At 33.1% G+C, this 21363-nt stretch overlaps 1 protein-coding gene across 2 annotated transcripts; it reads right to left on the bottom strand.

Annotated features, from left to right (window-relative positions):
- Positions 1–1314: 1314 nt before the first annotated feature.
- Positions 1315–19280, bottom strand: LOC148604175 (uncharacterized). Of its 2 annotated transcripts, none has more exons than XM_088550167.1 (17): positions 19184–19280; positions 17142–17262; positions 16098–16306; positions 14856–14933; positions 14096–14240; positions 12665–12761; positions 12239–12332; positions 11896–11973; positions 10430–10584; positions 9671–9708; positions 8289–8394; positions 6806–6970; positions 5118–5262; positions 4268–4384; positions 3542–3593; positions 1626–2255; positions 1315–1406 (listed from the first exon to the last, which is right to left on the bottom strand). In XM_088550167.1, exons 2-16 carry the CDS (start codon positions 17248–17250, stop codon positions 1630–1632), a joined length of 2214 nt encoding a protein of 737 aa, XP_088406293.1. In that variant the 5' UTR covers positions 17251–17262; positions 19184–19280; the 3' UTR covers positions 1315–1406; positions 1626–1629. The 2 variants fall into 2 exon arrangements, with proteins under 2 accessions (XP_088406293.1, XP_088406295.1); XM_088550169.1 differs by having other exon boundaries at positions 17142–17295; positions 19184–19262.
- Between the last annotated feature and the right edge of the window lie 2083 nt (positions 19281–21363).

Here is a 21363-nt window from a genome sequence, read left to right as displayed (position 1 = left end):
TTGTCCCTGGATTACATTCCTTTGATTACCTCTACAACCTTGGTTCCCTTGATTGCTCTTTCCTATTTTAATTTCTACAAAGACAGTCTCATTATAAATGTCTTAATCAGTAATCTTCTCCTGTGGCTCTTGTCCTACAAAGTCTTGATGGTTATCAAATGTTTCCAACTTAAAAACTCTAGTTGTAAAATATTAAAATTAAAAACGTCAACAACAAACAAGAAAAAAAACAGTAACATGTTCTAAAAATGTTTTAAACCCATTTTTCTTTGTACAAAAAAGTTTTTTTAATAATACTGTTAATAATGTCACTTAATATGTATGATTTTAGTTACTTCATGTTCTTTGTTGTGTGCGTCTGTTTTCCATGTCCGGTATTTGTTCCTGGATTACATTCGTTTAATTACCGATAGAACCTTGGTTCCCTTGATTACTCTTATCTCAAGTTCTTTGGGGTAGATGCGATGACATGGAAAACGGACATACAAAACAAAGAACATATACTACAGACACTGTGAAGTCAGCTTCATATCGTGACCTACACTTAGAAATGGACAATAAGGAAAACTATTGACCAAACTTTACGACAAACGTGATGACTTTTCATTCAAAATTGTCAACTTTCCTTTCATCTGTGGCAACATCCCTACAGCACCTGTGTATGGAGTGTTCATATCACAACTCATACGTTATGCCAGAGCTTGCCGTAACGACACAGACTTTTTTTTGTATCGCGCTAGAATTCTAACAAATAGGCTCCTACAACAGGGTTATGTTGCTACAAGATGGAAGTCATCACTACAAAAGTTTTATGGTCACTAAAAATTCGTGGATCGTTATGGTGTTTCCATCTGCACAATGAAAACTGATTTGTTCGACGTGTCATAGGTTTCTTTTCCTCTTTTCTCTACCCCGGACTTGATTTTTATTATCAACTCGGCGGGTGTTTCTCTACCGATGAACCTGGTCCACGCTCCCAGTTTTCAGTGATGACATAGTTGATAATTTACTTTTGACACTTTGTATGTATTAATTTAGTTACTTTATTTTCTTGGTTCCCCAGATCATTCTTTAATTGTAAGCAAATTTTGTCTTTTGTTACTTTGTCCACATATGTAACCATGCCCTGATCTTGAAAATGAAATTCCAAAAAAAAAAATCATAAAATAAACAAAAAAAATAAAAATTACTTTCATTATGAAAAGTCAATTGTCAACTGATTTTGAAAATGCAAGTTCAACTGCACTAAAAGTTTAACGAAATAAAACAAAATTTTACGAAGACTTTGCCAACTTTCAGTATAGATACATGGCGTTGTTATTAAAAACATCTTTATTAATTTAGAATCAATCTAACGTATACGGGAATGTATTCATCGCCAATTCCATCATCACTGACTCCAAAATCTGCAAAATAGTTTCTGAATTAGAAAATATATTACAAAAAAACATATTTTATATCTGTATTTTTTATCATCTTAATACACGTTTATTGAATTTAATTCTGGGACTTATTTTGTCTAATAATTAGATGATCTGAATTATTGATAGTATGATGTGATCAAAATATGCACAAATCATAGTTAATTTGCTAATATTGTTAAGAAAATGACAAATTATTCTTACATTCTTAAAAACGGCGTCTACGGTATCGTGATTGGTTAAAACGGAGTAGTCGGAAATGTCGTCCAAATCGATGTAGTCGTCGTCTAAACCGAAGTCTTCGGCGATGTTGTAGTAGTCGATAACGATGACGGAAGAAGCGCTGTTGTGGTAGTCTTGTACGATCACCGAAAAAACGTCGTTGTGTTATACGCTGGTGATGTCGAAATAGTCGATATCTGAATCGGTGGAGTCGACGATATCTGTAATAAGGATCAAATCTCCTTGTTGTTGTCGGTATAGTCGTTGTCGTCTTCGTTGTCGGTGTTGTCGGAGGAGTTGATTGGGTCTTAGTTGTTTGTGTTGTCTTAGTTGTTTGTGTTGTCTTTGTGGTTGGTGTTGTCTTAGTTGTTTGTGTTGTCTTAGTAGTTGGTGTTGTCTTAGGTGTTGAAGACTTTGATGTAGTTGGTGTTGTCTTAGGTGTTGAAGACTTTGATGTAGTTGTCGAAGCAGTTGTTTTGGGCGGTGCACAAAGAGCACAGCAATCTGTTTTTGAAGGACCATTACACAAGTTGGGAAATTGGACTAATGCCTCCGCACAATTTAGGTTGCCATTGATGAATTTACCCTGCCTGTCTCCATATAAACATGACTCTAAACGAATAAAAAAATATTTTATAATACCCTAACCAAATTTGTACCAACACTCAATTCACAATACACTATTTAGAATTTTTCAACGATATATATATATACAACGTCTCAGAATGTGACGACTCCATTCGCTACACTGCTTCATCGGATCAAAATGATCCAGGAAAGATAATGTAAACTTTTAGAAGGGTCTGAAAAATTCCCAACGATGTAAGAACTCAAAATTGCGATGCAAATATTAGGTCTTTCCCTCCGCGGGACTCGAATTCGTACCGATGTGACATCTATGGCAACACCGCCTGCACAATGCATGTTCAGCGCCTTAGACCACTCGGCTAGCTAGGCTATATATGAATATAGCTTTCGCTGGCCGTGTCATTCCTCCTCGTAGGATTAATCTAGGGCTGTAACTTAGTATATGATGTATGGAAGTACAGGACAGTCCCCTACTACCATACATCGTGCACCAAGTTAATACTAAAATAATCGTACGAGGAAGACGAATACCATCTTTCCATCAAAAATAACTACCCGGTCCAATCCAATTTTGTTTTCCTTTCCGTTGTCAGCGTTTTTGCACTTCCGCCCAAATACAACAAAAAATTATTTAAAAGAAAAATTATATCTTAATGAAGAAATTATTGGTAATTTTGTTAAATAAGGACGCTAAGACGATACAAGAATTTGGCAAAGAGAATTGCGATTGTTCTACCAGTATTTATTAAAGAACGGAGCATTAGATCGTTCAGAGAATTTCTCTAAGCACGAACTTAATGGTTTTCAGTATAATAAAACTCATTCTGCCTAGATCACCACCTTCGAATTCGCCTCGTGTGATATTCTTTCTTCATGTAGTAACATACCATGCTCAAGTGCAGATATGTGTATAAAAACAACATTGTAAATTAACACAATCAAGTTTATGGATTTAGGTCTTACCGTCTGTACAGACACCAGTTTTGAGTTTAAAGTCTTACCGTCTCCCGATGAAGCTTTTGGATCGACAGTACAGACACCAGTTTATAGTTTTAAGTCTTACCGGCTCCCAGTGGAGCTTCAGGATCGGTGTACAGACACCAGTTTAGAGTTTAAAGTCTTACCGTCTCCCGATGGAGCTTTTGGATCGACAGTACAGACACCAGTTTATAGTTTTAAGTCTTACCGGCTCCCGACGGAGCTTTAGGATCGGCTGTACAGACACCAGTTTATAGTTTTACGTTTTACCGTCTCCCAATGGAGCTTTAGGATCGGCTGTACAAACACCAGTTTATAGTTTTAAGTCTTACCGTCTCCCGGTGGAGCTTTAGGATCGGCTGTACAGACACCTGCTTTACACCACTAAAATTAGAGAAAAAAAATGAACTTCTTAATTCTGCTTCTTTGCTTAAAATACAATATGGTTGTAGAGCTAAATCGACCTAAATGACGGTCGTGTTGAAAAGTGTTGATAATACACAACCATAGTGTTTTATGTGTGATTTGAAGACCAGTGTATATGCAGGACTTTTCCTAAAACACCCTCTCTGTGCATGAGTTTTAAGTTATATGACGTTGCTTCATCACTATAAACAGTACATATAGTTCATTATTTTCCACAACCCTTTTATTGACCAATCATAATTCGCGCTTTATTCGATATGGGATCATCGGTCCTATGGTTTTTGAAAATGAAAAACAATATTTGTTATACTTTTACGTTCCTTGCCAATCACTATGGCAAATAGTCACTCAAAATATTAATAGGCATTTCTACAAACGTCACCAAAGTTGGTTTGAATATTTACGATGTTTCTGATTATTTTTCCCGAATTCATTCCAATTGAACAATAGAGATTCATGTAGCTCGTTTTGGTTTGTACAAGTAGTTATTTGTTACATGTGACTTGTTACTTGGTCTATTTCTATTATTGTCCCCCATTGTGTTAAGAATCATTCCCTCTTTTCTCAACTTTTTTCTTATGTTATAAATATACTTTTGCATTAGGCAAAAATAAAGCGTTTGGTGTACTTACCTTTTTATCGCCACAAACAGTACCATCTGCAGCAAAGGACCCCCTACAGTTGTCTCTTGTCGGATTATAACACCAAAGAACATTACATATTGATGTAAAATCGCCATTATAAGGGTGCTGATGAAAACAAAACATATTTTGCATGAAAGAGTAATCAAAGAAACCAAGATTCTAGCGGAAATCAAAAGAATGTAATCCAGGGATAAAGACCAGACATCGAAAGCAGACACAGACAATAACTGAAATAATACATACAAAGAAACAAAAGTAAATGAGCAAATCGGATTTTTTTCTTCGGAAAAACATGTTACACCTTAACTGTAACATTCTAAATATATATATATTAAAAATTTAAGAAAATTATGACTTAGTGATTATTGTACACGGTTTGTCTTTGATGTCTCAAATCATATATATATATGAAGTTTCCCTGTCTCGAATAATATAATTCTTTATTGGTCAGTGTTACTTGAAGAGTCATTTTTACCAGATATGTTCATAGTCCTTATAGCAGTCTTTATAAACATCAGACATGAGATGATCCATTCAATGCCCACGTCCAACAAATTCATTGCTATTTCAAATTTCAACCATTCTTACTTTTTCATTTAGTTGTTGTATTTTCAAGATAAAACATATATATAAAGATTGTACATGAAATTGACATTTTACAAGAGTTATCGTTCTTAATTTGTTCGATTGAGATGGAGATGAATTGATGGTTTTCAATAATTACATACAAATGTTGCATATGAAAACCTCAAAATATGGTTTGTTCGGCGGGTTTTCCTGCACCATGAAACATCTCTAACATTGGCAGTGTCTGAAATCTACATGGAGTGCTACTTACGGTACAAAGGTACGACGATGTTCCCCATATCAGTTTGCATTGTTGGTTAGCATCATAAACTTGTCCTGGGAGTTGGCTTAAGTACTGAGACAACGCTGTGGCATTATATGATGAATCGAATGTTGTCAAACAGTTTGTGGAGGATCTAGAAAATCATATTAATACAAAGCTTAGAACACAAAATCAAAGTGGTTTCGTTTACTCAAATTATGAATATCATTTAGATACAAGCTTCTTTGAACATAAAATCGGACAAATGAAAATAAGAATAGAACATGACATTATCTCAGAAACCTCTTTGCAATTTTAATGACACATCCTCAAAATTAGTCGTCATAAATGGAGTTAGTGAAATTGTTTTTTAATTCAAGTTATGATAAAAATACTTGTAACAGTTTCAAACAAACCATGCTTACAATAAAATGTCTCGTAAACTTCTAGATATTGTAGTTTGCGATATATATAGATTTGAGATACTGTCAAAATTTAGAAAACTTTTTGAAGTAAATTAGTTCGGCTTGTTTTGATCATATGTATAGCCCGTTGTCGTTTTCACATCAAATATCAAACAAACGCTTCTGACACTGTGAAGTCAGCCTCATATCTTGACTTACACTTAGAGATCAATGGTAAAAGAAACATATTGACCAATGTATACGAAAAAACGCGATGACTTTTCATTCTGTATTGTGAAGTTTCCCTTCATCTGTGGCAACATCCCTTCAGCACCTGCGTATGAAGTTTCATATCATAACTCATACGTTATGCCAGAGTTTGCCGAAACTACGCAGACTTTTTGTATCGTGCTTGACTTCTTACAACTACGCTACTGGGACAGGGCCACAAGATTGAAGTCATCACTACAGAAGTTTTATGGTCGACTTCATGAACTCGTGGATCGTTACGGTGTATTCATCAGTACCATGAAAACTGATTTCACGTGCCATTCTTTTGGTTTCGGCTGGAAGCGTGGTTGTCATAATTATTCTTTCTATTTAACAAATTATATCATGACTTAATTGAAGCTACCGATTTTTTGTAGGCACGGTGATCGTTACACATCCTTATACATTAGTTTCCCGTGCAGGTCCGGGTGTTAAAAGAATAGGCCTGCAGCAGCGCTAAGCTTGTCGTAAAAGGCGACTAAATAGTGCTCAGAACCCTAGTCGGGGGCTAGGGCGCTCTGCCCACAGAGCAACTGGGATGTGTGCCCCAGGTGGTTGAATGGGGTACCCCTGGCGTGTTACATGCTGGGGTTGTCAGGCTATAATACGGAAAACCTGACCGCAAACCATAGTGGTGCACCGTGTTGGGAAAGATGCCACGTTCCTCGCACGTTAAAGAACCATACTGTGGTATTCTCCCGGAGTAGGAACCATAGGGCTCCGCCACAGGAGGCTAAATTGCCCGACCCTACCCACCTCTCCCTATTTCCAGTGGCAATCAAAATTTGTCGACCCCATTGTCCTTGTGTCCCATCCATGTTTCATTTCATCATCATTTCATGTTCATTTTATCAACAATTTCATGTTCATCGTCTGAATATAGCTAAAATATTGCTGCTCGGACGTAAAACCCCAACAAACAAACAAACAAACCTTATACATTAGTACTTATTCTTCAATCATATGACAATAAAACTTATTTCTCCCAATAACCTAGACAATGTGTGTGTAATACTAACTTACGCTGTTAGTCCATCGATATAGTCATTAAAGTATTTAGTCGAACAAGTGGAAAATTTCCATGGGTTTGAGGCGGTAAGCCCGTCTTGAGGGCTAATTGAAGGTGCCATAATATATGCATTACTAGCAATACAGGTGTTTCGAACTCCGTCGTGTTCAGCATTTAAACTAGAATAATAAATAATGATTAAATTATACTAGAGTTGAACAAAAGAAACTTATTTTGCATTCTTTTGAAAAGGCTTATTTTTAATCCTTGAAACACGTGTTCAAATATCGAAATTTACACTATATACGATTGGTATTGTACACCAAGGCTTCATTCCTTGTAATGCCCATAGTAGAACTTCTCGGTGTTGGACTTGGCTTCTTATTTTGATCGCTTTGGGTTTTGAGTACTTCTTGTATACAATTTATTTTTGTATTTAGATCTTCCTATATATATTTGATTCTAATGCTGCTGATGAGCGGTATTCCTTGAAACACGTGTATTCACAATATATATGATTGGTGTTTTTTGTATCACATAGCAACATTTTTTGTCAGATTATGTCTGAAATTACTGTAAATATATTAGACAGCTTAAAAGGTTTTCTTCACTTGTTGCATAATTGCAATAAACGTAAAAACTTCAGTTGATGTTTTCCAAAAACAAAACAGGGAAGAATTTCAGCGATATATTTAATAATATTTCCTACGTAAAATTATTATGGCAATGAATTTGTCCTACGTGGAATATTATTTACCCCACCTATGAAAAAATCAACCAATTTCCGCGCCACATCAGCATCACGTGAAGACTGTATATTTTTTTATATCTGGTCTACGTTCTTACTCCCGGTGCCTAATTTAGCATTACCTGGACAATACTGGAGTTATAGTTCTTACCGGTTCTAGTCGAAGCAATATGTTGACGAAAATGTCAATAATGTGTCAAAGAAATAATTATTTCAAATACTTATATGAAGGTCATTGATGGTGTAGTTTATTTTCCTGGTCATATCATAAGCAACCCTACAATCGCTAAAAATATAGACTCAGGTCAGCAGCGACGGATATGCACATTATATGAGTAAATTGTTGCTTATAAAATAAAATACAAAACGGATGATATTTCTTAATGAACTTAATAATTGTGCTTTTTTATATAAGTAATTAGATAATGTAAGTAATTTGAAAAAAAAATACTTATGTATTTTTTTCTGTAAATTTGAATATTAGACCGTATAAAAGTAAATAAAGTAACGTCATATTCGCTAAACTAATCAAAAGACAGACGTCACTTGGGACCCATATTTGAGACAAACTTGTGGAACGAATATTTTACCCAGGCTTCCAGGTTAATCGATGCGGTAAAATCGTGACATAGACATTAGTGACCGGATACAGAATGTACACTGGTATACCTGGCGAGGCGTAGATTCCATACCCGGTCACTAATATTACATGTCTTAATGCATGCAGTTATCAAAGAAAGTATATATACCTGTGCCCTAGTTCATGAGCAGCTACACCCAACACTTTAAAATCGAAGTTTTCCTCAACGATTGATTGACCTTGGGCTTTACATACAGCACCAAAAGTGGCCAAACCTAAATTGAAATATTTTACTGTAAGTTGATAAATTCTTATTTGCATATCCACATGAACATTAAATGTAATGTATATGGGTTGTAAAATCGATATGGTTTTGTGGATAAAAAGAGTTGGATCGAATTAGAGAATGATTAAAAGCAACTTCTGAATTGTATGTCATATTTTATACTGCAACGGTTCTATGTGAGCAGTAAAAAACATTGAATGACTGACTATAACTTTTCAGTTGTGACGTCACGGACGTTGCAGTGTTTGCCAGGATGTAGTCCGCTTCGAATAAAAACCATGTATAAAATCAATTTTGTTTAAAATTTGTTGCAGTATAAAGACAAATACAATACACTGACTTAACAATAACTTTGATTGACGAATTCCGTTCGAACCAGTAAAAATGTTCGACACAGCCTCCTATTTTCCTGCATTTCTAGGCCTTATCCGTATATCATTTTTACATCAAGTAAGTGCACTGTTACTTATATATCGGCATATGAAGGGTACAGTTCATAGAGATAGATTTTGTGAAATTGGTATTAACAAAATTACCGTACTGATAAAATGTAGGCAGTAGTCAAACGAATGGTCAAAAGAAATAGTTTAAGGCTTCAAGACTGACAATAATTTTTCAAATACTAAATAGTCCTATTTTCCATGCCAACAGTATCAAATGTTCCATTGTACTTTGTACAATAAACTGATATTAACCTTTCTATCAAGGCAGGTCAACAAAATCTAAATCATCTTTATCGACCATTAGAAAACATTAAATATCCAACACGCGAATTTTGAGGAAAGCAGTCTTCATAAAAATAAGAGAGGTGGTGATTCAGTTAATTAATATTTTTATTTCTCAATCTGGAACAATGTTAGACTACATGACCGGTTTTAATTTGTCGTTCGGTATAAAAATTATAGAAATTGGGTATGAAATATGCAAGAGTTATTATCTTCATTTGATTAACTGGGAGATGAATGTATGGATTAATAAAAAGAATCTGTAAACATAACTATAATCACACAAACATATACATATGAAGACCGGACAAAATCGTGGGTCGTCTCACTTTGACCTTTACCATTGGCACTGTCATTGGACTCAATTTCATGAAAGAAAAAAAAACAGTTTCAAATTGATTCCCTATGTTAACAAGAAAAACTGTTTTCATGTTTTCATGCAAGTCTCATCAAACATCACTTTTATCGACTAATATCTCCTTCGAATTTCAAGCTTTTTAAAATATATATATATATGACTAGTGCATATTTAATTAATACCTAAAACTGATGTAGAGCCACCACGTTGTAAGTCGTATCTAAAATTTAAAACAAAAATAAATATTTTTTGTGTCTGAGGTTCTGCATACCACCAGAACACTAATACAAAAACATCTATCTCACAAAAAAGTCGTTAGTGAAAAATAAATAGAACGATTTTACATCAAAAGAAAATGTATCGTAAAACTTCTTCAAACTTTAAATCGACTGCAGATGCAAAATTCAAAGATTGTCGTAAAAACAGCAAAATTAAATACTTTTAGAGACTTTTTTACCTTTCATTTTCGATATAACACCTCGTCAATTTTGTACATTATTTTTGTACAAATCTTTTGCAAAGTGCTTTAGTGATGATTTATTCTATCGATAATATTTTCACTAACTCTCTCATATACTTGCAAAAGTGAAACCTGATTCATTTTAAATTATAACTATGATGAAACATAAAATTGTCTTCGAATGGACCGCTCACTGTTTCATTCGACGTTGGTTTGTGAATGAAGTGGTCCATATATCCAGAAAAAAATTAATTTTCTTGAATGAATATTGTTTTGAACTTAACTTCATATATAGTATCATTAAAGGTGAACAAGCAATACTAATGCACGAAACATACACACCTAACTAGATTGGACTTTTATCTAGACATCTTAATTTTTGTATAGTGCAATCTCTTTTTATCATTGACTACAACATAGAATTTCATAAACCTTTCCGAAAATGTTTCTTTAAACATATTGATGTTAAACTCATCTGTACCTTGTGAATAACATAGCGTGATCATGTCCGGGGAGGTTATTTGATTGCCCCTGTACCCAGGTTCTGAATTTATCCAAGGAAACACTTGCGTCAACCTGGATAGGATTTTTCGATGTATCTTTTATAGTCTCAGTCCATGAGGCATCAACTGTAGTCTACGAAAAATATTAATGACGCTTTCAAATTTCCTTTGTAATTATAAATATTCTTTTTACATTTGTTCACATCATTCCGTATTGTCAACTTTTCTGTCATCTGTGGCAACATTTCTTCGGAACCGCGTTTATCTTAGGATACTTGAGCTAGAAAATATGGCTACAAGATTAAAGTTATAACAATTTTTTTATTGTCGTCAGCACGAACTCGTGGATTGTTATAGTGTATCCAACTGCAACACGAGCACCGATATATTTACCGTGTCATAGTTTTCCCTTCCTCTTGCGTCTACCCTGGAAGTGACATTTTTTTTAGCCAGATGTTTCTAGATAAGCATCTTCGTAGATGAAAATATATAACAGTCATTCCTTATGAATTTATTTTAGGATCATACGTTGTCGAGTAAGTCATCAAAAAAGACTGATGACGTCACAGTAACATAACAAAATTTGGTCAATGAGATGATGGACACATTTTATCCAATCAGAAAGCATGTAACATCTTATTTGAAATTATTCGTAAGTATCATTGAAAGTTGTCGACGGTGAACAAGCAATTCCAATGCACGCAACAGACATAGCTAACTAGTTTGGAATTATCTATCATTAAATATCTATAATTTAGATGGATATCTACTAATTCCTGACAACAAAACATAAATTCGAGAACTTTTCCGAAAATATTTATTTTTCTTTAAAGCATATTAATTTTAAATACATTTATACCGTGTGAATAACATAGCGTGATCATGTCCGGGGAGGTTATTTGTTTGCCCCTGAAACCAGGTTCGGAAATTCCAAGGAAACACTCGCGTCAACCTGGATAGGATTTTCGTTGTATCTTTTATGGTCTTTCATCTACCCAGGCACTGGCATTTAGGAGATTGGCGAGTGTTTCTAAGAAAGCAGAGGACGCTTACCCAACCGCTGTATCTGGTTCATTCTTCAAGTTTTAAGTGGAGTCCGGGTTGACCATTTTCCATTTGTTTCTGTGAACTTGTTATTTCAAGTTCTTTAGTGTGTAAGTCTACTTTCCATTTCTAGACTTTAACCAATACATTTTTTTTGGTTATGACTCGAGTGATAGTTCTGTTCATTACTCTTGCAGATTTATGTGTTAAAATATATTGCAAAATGATGTTATTTTTTGTAATCAAGTTTCAGCATATAATATTATAGTAACATCACAAAAATTTCAAACAGTGAAATATAAATTATCATAGACAGAAAGTAACCAAATATTTCCCATAACATTGCAAGGTTCATATTAGATGAGAAACACACAGATAAATACCTCTGCAATTATCTTACCTCCGAAATAACTATCCCAGCAAATACCACAGAAATAGTAAAGGTTGCTGATGGTAAGTTTTTATACATCGCATCTACCTATGATATATAAAAATCAAGCAATTAAGAGGGCTAAACTTGATCTTTCACAAATACTTTCTTTGTTATTTAATTATCTTTCATCATGAGAGAAAAATGAACTGCCAGAAGCTCATCCTGTCGTTTCGATAGGAAATGCAAAGGTAACTTTACTTCAAGCATTGTTCTGGTCTATATATACTTATTCCTCACTAATAACACACGTGCAGTATGCTGTATAAGTGTTATATTTGATTAAAATATGATCATTGTCTTTAGTACTTACCCCATTTATAACAAAGGCATAGAATTGTCTAACTTTTTCAAGAGCTTGTTTTTCCTTCTCTTGGTTTGTTGTAGCTGTACTAAGATCATACCAGCTACAATGAATAGAACGTATGAATGTAACAAGTAATGTATATCATACAAAGATAAAGTTTGTGAGACAGATATGATATATCAAACTTAATATGGTTTCAACAATGGTATCCTAAAGTGTGAACCCGACAAACTCTTTGGCAGTTATATTGTGTTGTTAGGTTCTTATTAAAACACGAAAAAATAACAATATTGTACCATAGCTAAAGTAAATACTCCAAAAGAACCTATGAACTCATTAATAAGATAGAGTATAATTATTCAGTGAATAAAGTTTCAAGCAACTGGGCCTTGCTGACTCTGGTCATCGGGCAATATATTTAAATATACTAACAACTTATAGACCGAGTAGTCAACTACCATTAAAAGTTCAACATGAAAGTCACCCGTAGCCCGCTTGCGCCTTCTGCCAAGAACTGGTTCTGTTTTTTCTGGAATAAAAAAAAAGTATGTTTAAGTGTCAGCCTCTGTAAGAATCAGGCAGAGGGAAAACATGGTATGAACAAAAAAAAACCCATTCAATTTGACTTTTTGCAATATTTTCTATCCCATTTCGATAAACTTTGAGAATGAACCTTTCAAGATAAGATAACACTGTCAAAAACCTCATTTTTCTAACATCCGTTAAAAAAATTTCTGAGCAAATTCATTGATTCAGAGATCAAATATGGTTTTAAATATAGAAAGCAACCTTGAGTGAAATGAAATTGTCAGATCGGTGGGTTTCTGACATGTATGTTTCTAACTATTTTTCCATTTTGCCAGATTCTTACAAAAATCAAGATTAGGAAATGAAAGAGTAATCAGTTAACCAAGTTTAAATTGTTTCTTTCAAATTCTTGCAGATTCTGTCAAATGTTTGTAAGTAATCTACAGAAGAAAAAAACATTTTGTGAGATGTGGTTTGTGCTCTTGCTGAAGAAGATTGAATTGGAGTTGGGTAAAATAAATTAGGTAAGAGCAATTATGTGTGAAATTCTTTAATTCTGTTTCAATATCATGCTTATTTTTTTACCTAAATTACGAATAAAATAAGAGTTGTTTTGCTAAAGGATAAGTAATAATTCAATAAAATGGCCATTCACAAACTAACAAGTGTTTTACATAATAACTCATTACTTGAACTTCAAAAATGATACTGAAATTGCTTTATGATGCTTCATTTTAAAAATGTCACTTAGAATGTTTGAAAACAGACACGGGTAGATAGACATGGACGTCGTTTTTGTTTTTGTTTTTGTTGTTGTTTTGTTTTGTTTTTTTGTTTTGTTTTGTTTTTTTGTTTTTGTTTTTGTTTTTTTTGTTTTTTTTTTTTTTTTTGTTTTGTTTTTGTTTTTGTTTTTTTGTTTTTAGATATTTTTTTTTAATTTAAGGAATGTAACTAATATCTTAATATATAAGTAGTTTTTGTTATGCGTAAATCGAATCTTTTTACAAGATAATATATTTATCAGTGGTTACATTCCCTGCAAATTAATATTTGGCAAAAAGTAATTTTTTTCATATTAATTTATTCCAATAAACACGCCTTTTTCGGGCAGGATTATTTCATTGGTAAAAGGAGTCCGGTTAAAAGGGGCACGGTCGACCTTTGTTATTGATCAGGCTATAAAAAATGTATCAAAGATGAAGTGAAAATGACTGCATGCATCTTTTCTAACAGTACATATTGTCAAATTAAATTAGTTTCTTATGTATTTTCTTATACATCACAGAATAGTGTTTACATTCATATTTTCTTGCTAAACCAAATAATAACTCCAACCTTTTACAGATTTTTTTACATCGCTAAAGTTCATTTCTTTGAAAGGTTTCTTCCTGAGCTGGAACTTTGAGATGGTTTCACCAAATTTAAAATCATTATCAGACTGGAGAACATAGTCACTGCTCCCAATATGAAATATTCCCAGCTGGCAAAGAAATATTGAACTGAGATTAACTAAAAATAAACATAAACATTAACTTAACATTTGGATATGTCCCACTTATCTTATCGTTGAAACATTTGACAATGAGTACAATTTTTAGAGTTGAGCTGCGTTATCTAAAATGTGTTTAACTAATAAAAAATAAATAATATTAATATATTCTGTATAAGAATCAGGCAAAACCTGGCATATCATTTTTCTCAATTTGGTCTTTTATGCCTCACATATATTCAAAATATCTAGCAAACAACCGAAAAGCTGTTCATCATGAAGCATCTGTGATGTAGATATTTTTACTGATATATATGGAAATAGTGCGGGAAATTTTCCCGCCTTTTACCATAGTGCATATCCACTAAATTTGACCTATCAATATCTTAAAAAGGCTTTTAGTGTTTGAAAAAAATTACAAACATTATGATGTTTCTTTTCTAGAGAAAATGAATAATAAATAATAAATAAAATTTCTGCGTTTTTATTCTTCATGTGCCAAACTTTATATACATTTTGCCTAGTTATTAGACAAAGTAGTACTTATTCTTTTGAAGTATCTTATTCTGATGATAGTTGCTGCTGTTTAGTCAGAACGAAATATACCATGCTTGCTTCTCCTTTTTTGTTTCTCTGCACAACGAAAACACTTCCTCGTTCAGTATCTTGATAAAATGCGGATTCCTATAAAAATAAATCATACACCTTTGTATGTATCTAGTTGTTTGTTCCGTCATACTTTTATAATGATCTGTATTAATCAAAGTTCTTGAAGATTTTATACTTGGCGTCACATAAATACTGTTAAAATTTGAATAAAAATATTTTCTACGACTTTATTGACACTTACCGTCGTTTAAATTGTCTTAAATGACTTACTCATTCGTTTAGCCAAACGGCTTCTCCCTAAACATTGAATCGTTAAATTCCGGTGAGATTTTAATTTTCGGTCCCAATATTTACATTGTCAAAAGTCGGCCATGATTACGGTGATCCGGTTGCTAGGAGATGTTGTTCACGTTTAAATGGTTTGTCTAAAAACCGAAGAACCCAGAATGTATTTCGGCGCTATTTCGAATATCTCTGATTTATTCTACGTGAACATCGTACAACACCGAAAAGTTTATCAAGCAGACGATTGTCACCTCAGTTCGACGGAAACTTACGAACTTTCTTTGTAAACAAATCGTCCCGTAGAAACCAATATGGCGGATATTAGTATAGGATTTTCCCGTAAGGATTTGTTACGCACGATTTCAGACAATAAACGACTCGTTGGAACAATCACGCAATGCATATATGCCAACTATCTTCAGACTAAATAAGAGAGAGACAACTCTAGCGGTAAGTCCCGACAGTTTAAAAAAATAGAGCTTCAAATCGAAAATGTGCTGTATGTGTCGTCGCGTATAGTAACTTTTCCTACGGAGATACAATACTTACTATACCTATGCAAAAATGGGTAATTTGATACAAGTTTCTAGCGGAAATAAAATCTAGACTCGGAAAATAGACACACACATCAATAACATGATATAACCAAAACTACACGTAGAAAAGAAAAAAAGAAAATGAGCAACTCGGACTCAATTAAACACTTGGAGTATGAATCAAGTGCACGGGTAGGGTAAACGTCCTTTGCCTTTTTACAAACACCAACCGAGTTGCTAATAAAATTTCATGTCCGGGGCAGACAACAGATGAAAATAAAATTATGACACAGTAAACAAATTGGTTCTCATGGTACAAATGGGTACACCAAAACGATCATCAAATTCATGGTGACAACCATGAAAATTTTGAAATTTTGAAATTTTAAGTTTAAATATCTGAAAAGTGATTACTTACGTCGTCATCCTTTATATCTTTTCTAATGATAGATCCTTCATTCAAAACAAATAGTTCAACGTTTGTCTGTACTTTTGTGTTCTCCTGCAGGTGCATGTGCATTGGTCTTCCATTGACAGCAAAGTCCAAGTCTAATACTGATGGGAATATTTTATTGTTTATGGATCTTTTTCCTCGTCCTCCGGCATGTACATGGACGTCTACTTTCTCTGAAGAGATTTGTAATTTTTCATGAATTCAAAGCATAGTAAAAGCTTAAATAAAGAATAAATCATTGGATATACATTTTTATTTCATAAAACACATGTACCTGGGTTACAAAAGAGTAATTCACAACTATAAAAGATTCAATGTACTATGCCATTTGCATATATTCAATACAATCAACCGTTTGATAGAAATGTTGATAAATAGCATTAATTTAACAACTGATTTTCTAATGCATGAAATGCAACTATGTCTCGTGTTAAAAAACGATTGCAGATTATTACAGCTCATAAAAGTTTAAATTACTAAATTGTACAATCTTTCATTACGGGGACCTTCTTTGCAATTTCAACCACCTTTACAACCTACGCGTCATTCAGAAATACTTTTCACTGTTTTAATTGAATTTTCCGTGTTTGAATTTGTCTTTATAGTCACAGACCCAAAACAATTTCTTTTATAGCCTGATCAATAAAAACCCGAAAGATGGCAAGTAACATGTAAAACAATGATTTTATTTACTTATGTTGTTTCTAATAAATAAATATGACGTCGACTATACACGAAAAAAAATTTGGCATCTTTACTACATTGGTCAAGCATTCTCAAATATAATATGTTGTTATCTCTCTTAAACTCGAATTGAGATATTAATGGAGCACCCGCTCGATTATACAGTGGTTTGTTTGCAAATATTTTAAAAAATAATTTATTTTTTTCATAAATAGACCAAAGGCTTGCAGCGGACAATTTTTTCATTTGCGCCTTTTAGCCTAACATTCAGGCATTTAAACGTATGGGGCAAAGATGACGCTCATTATAACGATTTTTACGTACCTTCACTTTCAGAATCATCTTGAGACGGAAGTCGCAAAAAACTTTCTCCTCTCGTAATCATCGAAGTAAAGATGAACAAACCCATGCCCCATGACAACGACATGCACATGTTGTCTGAGTCCTGAATGTAATATTAATAAGCTTACATCTATAACTTAAAAAAAACATTTCATCTTATCATTAATGGTTTTGCCATATTCAGGGAGAAACTAGTATATGCATTTTAATTATAATTTACTTTTAAGAACATTTAGTAAACACTTCAACATAGCACACATAATTGTTATCTATATCAATCCAGTAAGTACGTGTGGTCTGAGTAAATACCTACCTTGTGATATTTCATTTGCTCACACTATACCTGTTTGTCATGGGACAAGCGAGAATGTTTTGTGAATTCGATTTAAACTAATATTCAGTAATAGTGGAATACCGATTTTGACAACTGCACCACAAGTCAATTTCGCTTGCATGCTTTGAAAGCGGAACTAATGTCGTTCAAATAAGCAGTTCAATATTTCTTAAATGTCTAGTTTTATTGAATAATAGTGTGCATAAATAATCAATTGACTGCAAAATACGCAAAAAAAATAAATCAATCAAAAATGTCATTAAGTGTGATTTGACTAAGAATATATTACAAATAACATCCGTGTTATATCCCTTGCTATACAACCACTGTATTGATGAAAAAAACTAAAATTCCTTTAACTAAAATGTTGGACTTATTGCCACGTGAAATCTTAAAATAACAATTTACTTTCACATTAAAAGGAATTCAACATGGGAATCCCAACGGTGACCATTTTTAAAACAAATTTATGTTAAAAATAACAGAATCAATTCGAAATTTCAGAAAAAGAACACATATTAGCTTGATTGTAGTTTTCATTTTACACGGACCGACTCGAATTTCAAACCCGAATAGAAGCGAATCGGGGGTTCTAAATATCAAATTAGATCATAATGACTTATTAAAGAAATTGTATATTCAAACGATTATCAATTTGCATAGTTCCACCCTATGAGAACACGTGAAAGTCTGTTTTTCTGAGACAAAATATTCTTGCTCTTACTTAATTCCAATACACTGACAAAATAATATTGATCTTATGGAGTCAAATCATATACAAGATCTGATTTTCACTCAAATAAAACATATGTTAAAAATGGCTTACGAAAATGACATCATGAAAAATATTTGCATTCTTTTTCAACGCTAAACAACTTAAATCTTCATTTTAAGTAATTGTGTATTATGACAAGAGCAAGTGAAATAAAAGAAAGTAATCAAGGAAACCAAGATTCTAGCGGAAATCAAAAGAATGTTATCTAGGGACAACGACCAGACATGGAAAACAGACATACACAACTAAGAACATAAAGTAACTAAAATCATACATACAAAGTAACAAAAGTAAATGAACAACTGTGAATCTAGTAAAAACTGGGAGAATTTAAAAATTTAATTATTTATGATAATATATGGACAATGATGATGTTGATTATACGTCCTTTGATTTTGGATACTTCTACAACAATCCAAATTCACTTGTAATCTTGACTTAATTCATGCGTAAATATAAAAAAAATATTTACCAGTGTGCTCAGTCAGGCAAAATAAAATCACTTATATTGGATAAATAAATTAATGAAACAAGTGGTTGTAGTCATGAACTCCGAATTTCTAACTTGATCTATGAGATTGATAAAAATTGTAACTAAAGTGTTCGAAGAATTGACTCATGTTAAATCGGGGTGAATTACTTTAAAAAAAAAAAAACATCAGGAACATACAAACGCAATTTTGTTTTTACTTGAAAGATCTTAAAATTTATAACACTTATATTCTTCTCCGATTTACCTACACACTATATGATACAAGTCAAAGAAAAATGTAACTTCCCGTGTTTATTTCGACATCATCAATTGATAGTCACATCAAATATGTAAACCTACAAAATTTTACTTTTTTGTATTTTTTGTTTCAATTGAAAAAACAACATTTTTTCTACTTTATTAGCAAATGATAAGAAACTTACCGTTGATGTATTCTTGCGTTTAAAAGGCAAAGACCATCTGGATTTCCGTCGTATACTTGTGGCACTACAAGGATTTTAGAAATATTTATATGGAAAAATGCCTAGGTCTTTTTTCACACGTCACATTGGTCTATGTATAGAATAAAATTCATCATTTACATTTTGCTTTGTTAAGTGTGAGGTTTCCGAGTGTTTTTTTTTTTTTTTTTTTGTTTTTTTGTTTTTTAATTTTCATTAGCGCCAGTATTTTATGAATCTAAACAGTACCTGACGGCCAATCGTTTCTTTTTACATACTCAGAGAGTTCTTATTTTCCTTCCGTTTTCTGCGCACAGGACCACTGAACTGAAAAAAAAAAACATGTGTCCAAACAATTAAAACTCGAATAGATTTCCTTGTAATTTATGTTGGCATGTTTTATGCTTTTGTTACATGTAACTACTGATTTCTATTGAATGTGTCATTAGTAAATCAAACTGTTCATAACTTCAATAATGTATTGGCTTTACAGGCTTTCTCACCAAAATATTAATACTAATTCTACTTGTAAGTGGTTCTTTGGAATGGCTTTTCTTTAACTCGGTACAACTAGGCCGAGTTTTCTAGGGCGCTGGACTTTGTGCAGGCGGTGTTGCCATAGATATCACATCGGTACGAGTTCGAGTCCCGCGGAGGGAACGACCAAACATTTGCATAGCAAATTTTATGAAAATATAGAAATTAATTTCACATTTGACAAAGTTATTTTTGTTATCATTTCTCTTGCGTCTGCAATGTGCAACTGGCGACAGATGTACGGTTTTATTAACAGCAAATATTCTTTGCAATGAGTCGATATTAGAATATTGAAAAAAATAAATCAATTGGACCACTACTGTGATAGACGTATATAGAAACAGCCAGACGGAAATAAGCAATATATAGTGAAACCTTTCTAAACCCAAGAAACCCGAATCATCCAAAAGACTGGCTTAATCAGTCACTTTTAAAAGTCCTTTTCTATCAATTAAAATGTATATTTCAAACCTAAGTAAATCGTAAATGATTTCCATGATATATCGCGCTAGACTTCTTACAGTCAGGCTTCGAGAACAGGGATATGTTGCTACAATATTGAAGTCATCACTACAAAAATTTTATGGTCGCCATCATGAACTCCTGGATCGTTACGGTGTATCCATTTACACTATGAAAACTGATTTGTTCATCGTGTCATAGTTTTCCTTTCCTCTTTCGTCTATCCTTGACCTGACTCTTTATAATCAACTCGGCGGGTGTTTGTAGAAAAGCAGAGGACGCTTACCCTATCGGTGCACCTGGTCCATGCTCAAAGCTTTTAGCGGAGTCGGAGTTGCTCATTTGCTTTTGTTACTTTGTATATATTATTTTCGTTACTTATTGTTCTTTGTTGTGTATGTCTGTGTCCATGTCTGGTCTTTGTCCCTGGATTACATTCTTTTGATTACCGCTATAACTTTGGTTCCCTTGATTACTCTTTCGAATGATTTCACAGTAATAAAAAAGGAGAAATGATACGCTTTAGTTCATCGAAATGAAAAAAAAAGATATTGTTATACAGATAATAAGGGGTGTCTACATTACTCTTGCAATGAATTGCACAAATTAAATTTTGTCTTCAAAACAATGAAAGCATGAGGGTACATAAGGCTCTATAGCGCCTACCAGATGAAGGAAATACATATGTATCTACCTTTAGTAAGCTCATTTTTTTCTGTTTTATTTTCAAATTCAAACAATATGTTTCATTTTCCTTCTAAACAAAATCAAAAAAGAATTTTTTTTTCGTTTACAAAAGAAATAAAGAAGGTTATATATGATATTGAATACTTGAATAAAGTAAAAAAAAACAATTCCACCTTAATGTTTTATTTTACACTATTTGTTTGAGTTAAATAGTAACAATTGGAAAGGTCTGGATAGTAAAGCTTGATCACAGACGCATACGAATTAAGTTATTTTTCCCTCTGTTTAATGACCTGGAATTTGTATGAACATATTCGAAAATACGGCAAAAACTGAACTGCTTACAACAAATAGCACAATAGGAGCACTTGGACCCAATATCAGATTAGACCTGTGATAACAAATACTAAAACTACATGTAGATATATACACATGACCGTTGTGTATTTACATATACATGGATGCATCTCAAGAAC

Source organism: Perna viridis, chromosome 10 (genome assembly GCF_037379345.1).
Source record: "Perna viridis isolate PV_CMFRI_1.1 ecotype Kerala chromosome 10, ASM3737934v1, whole genome shotgun sequence".
Classification (NCBI taxonomy): Eukaryota; Metazoa; Mollusca; class Bivalvia; order Mytilida; family Mytilidae; genus Perna; species Perna viridis.
Note: the sequence above shows the minus strand (reverse complement) of the source record. Positions and strands in the feature narration are given on the sequence as shown.

Excerpts from the sequence above, each read along its gene's own strand:
- LOC148604175 (XM_088550167.1), bottom strand. The coding sequence starts at position 17,250 with ATGTGCATGTCGTTGTCATGGGGCATGGGTTTGTTCATCTTTACTTCG. Across the intron at positions 4,385-5,117 it reads CATCGTCGTACCTTTGTACC|CACCCTTATAATGGCGATTT; the intron begins GTAAGTAGCACT and ends TGTTTTCATCAG. Across the intron at positions 3,594-4,267 it reads CTGTTTGTGGCGATAAAAAG|TGGTGTAAAGCAGGTGTCTG; the intron begins GTAAGTACACCA and ends CTCTAATTTTAG.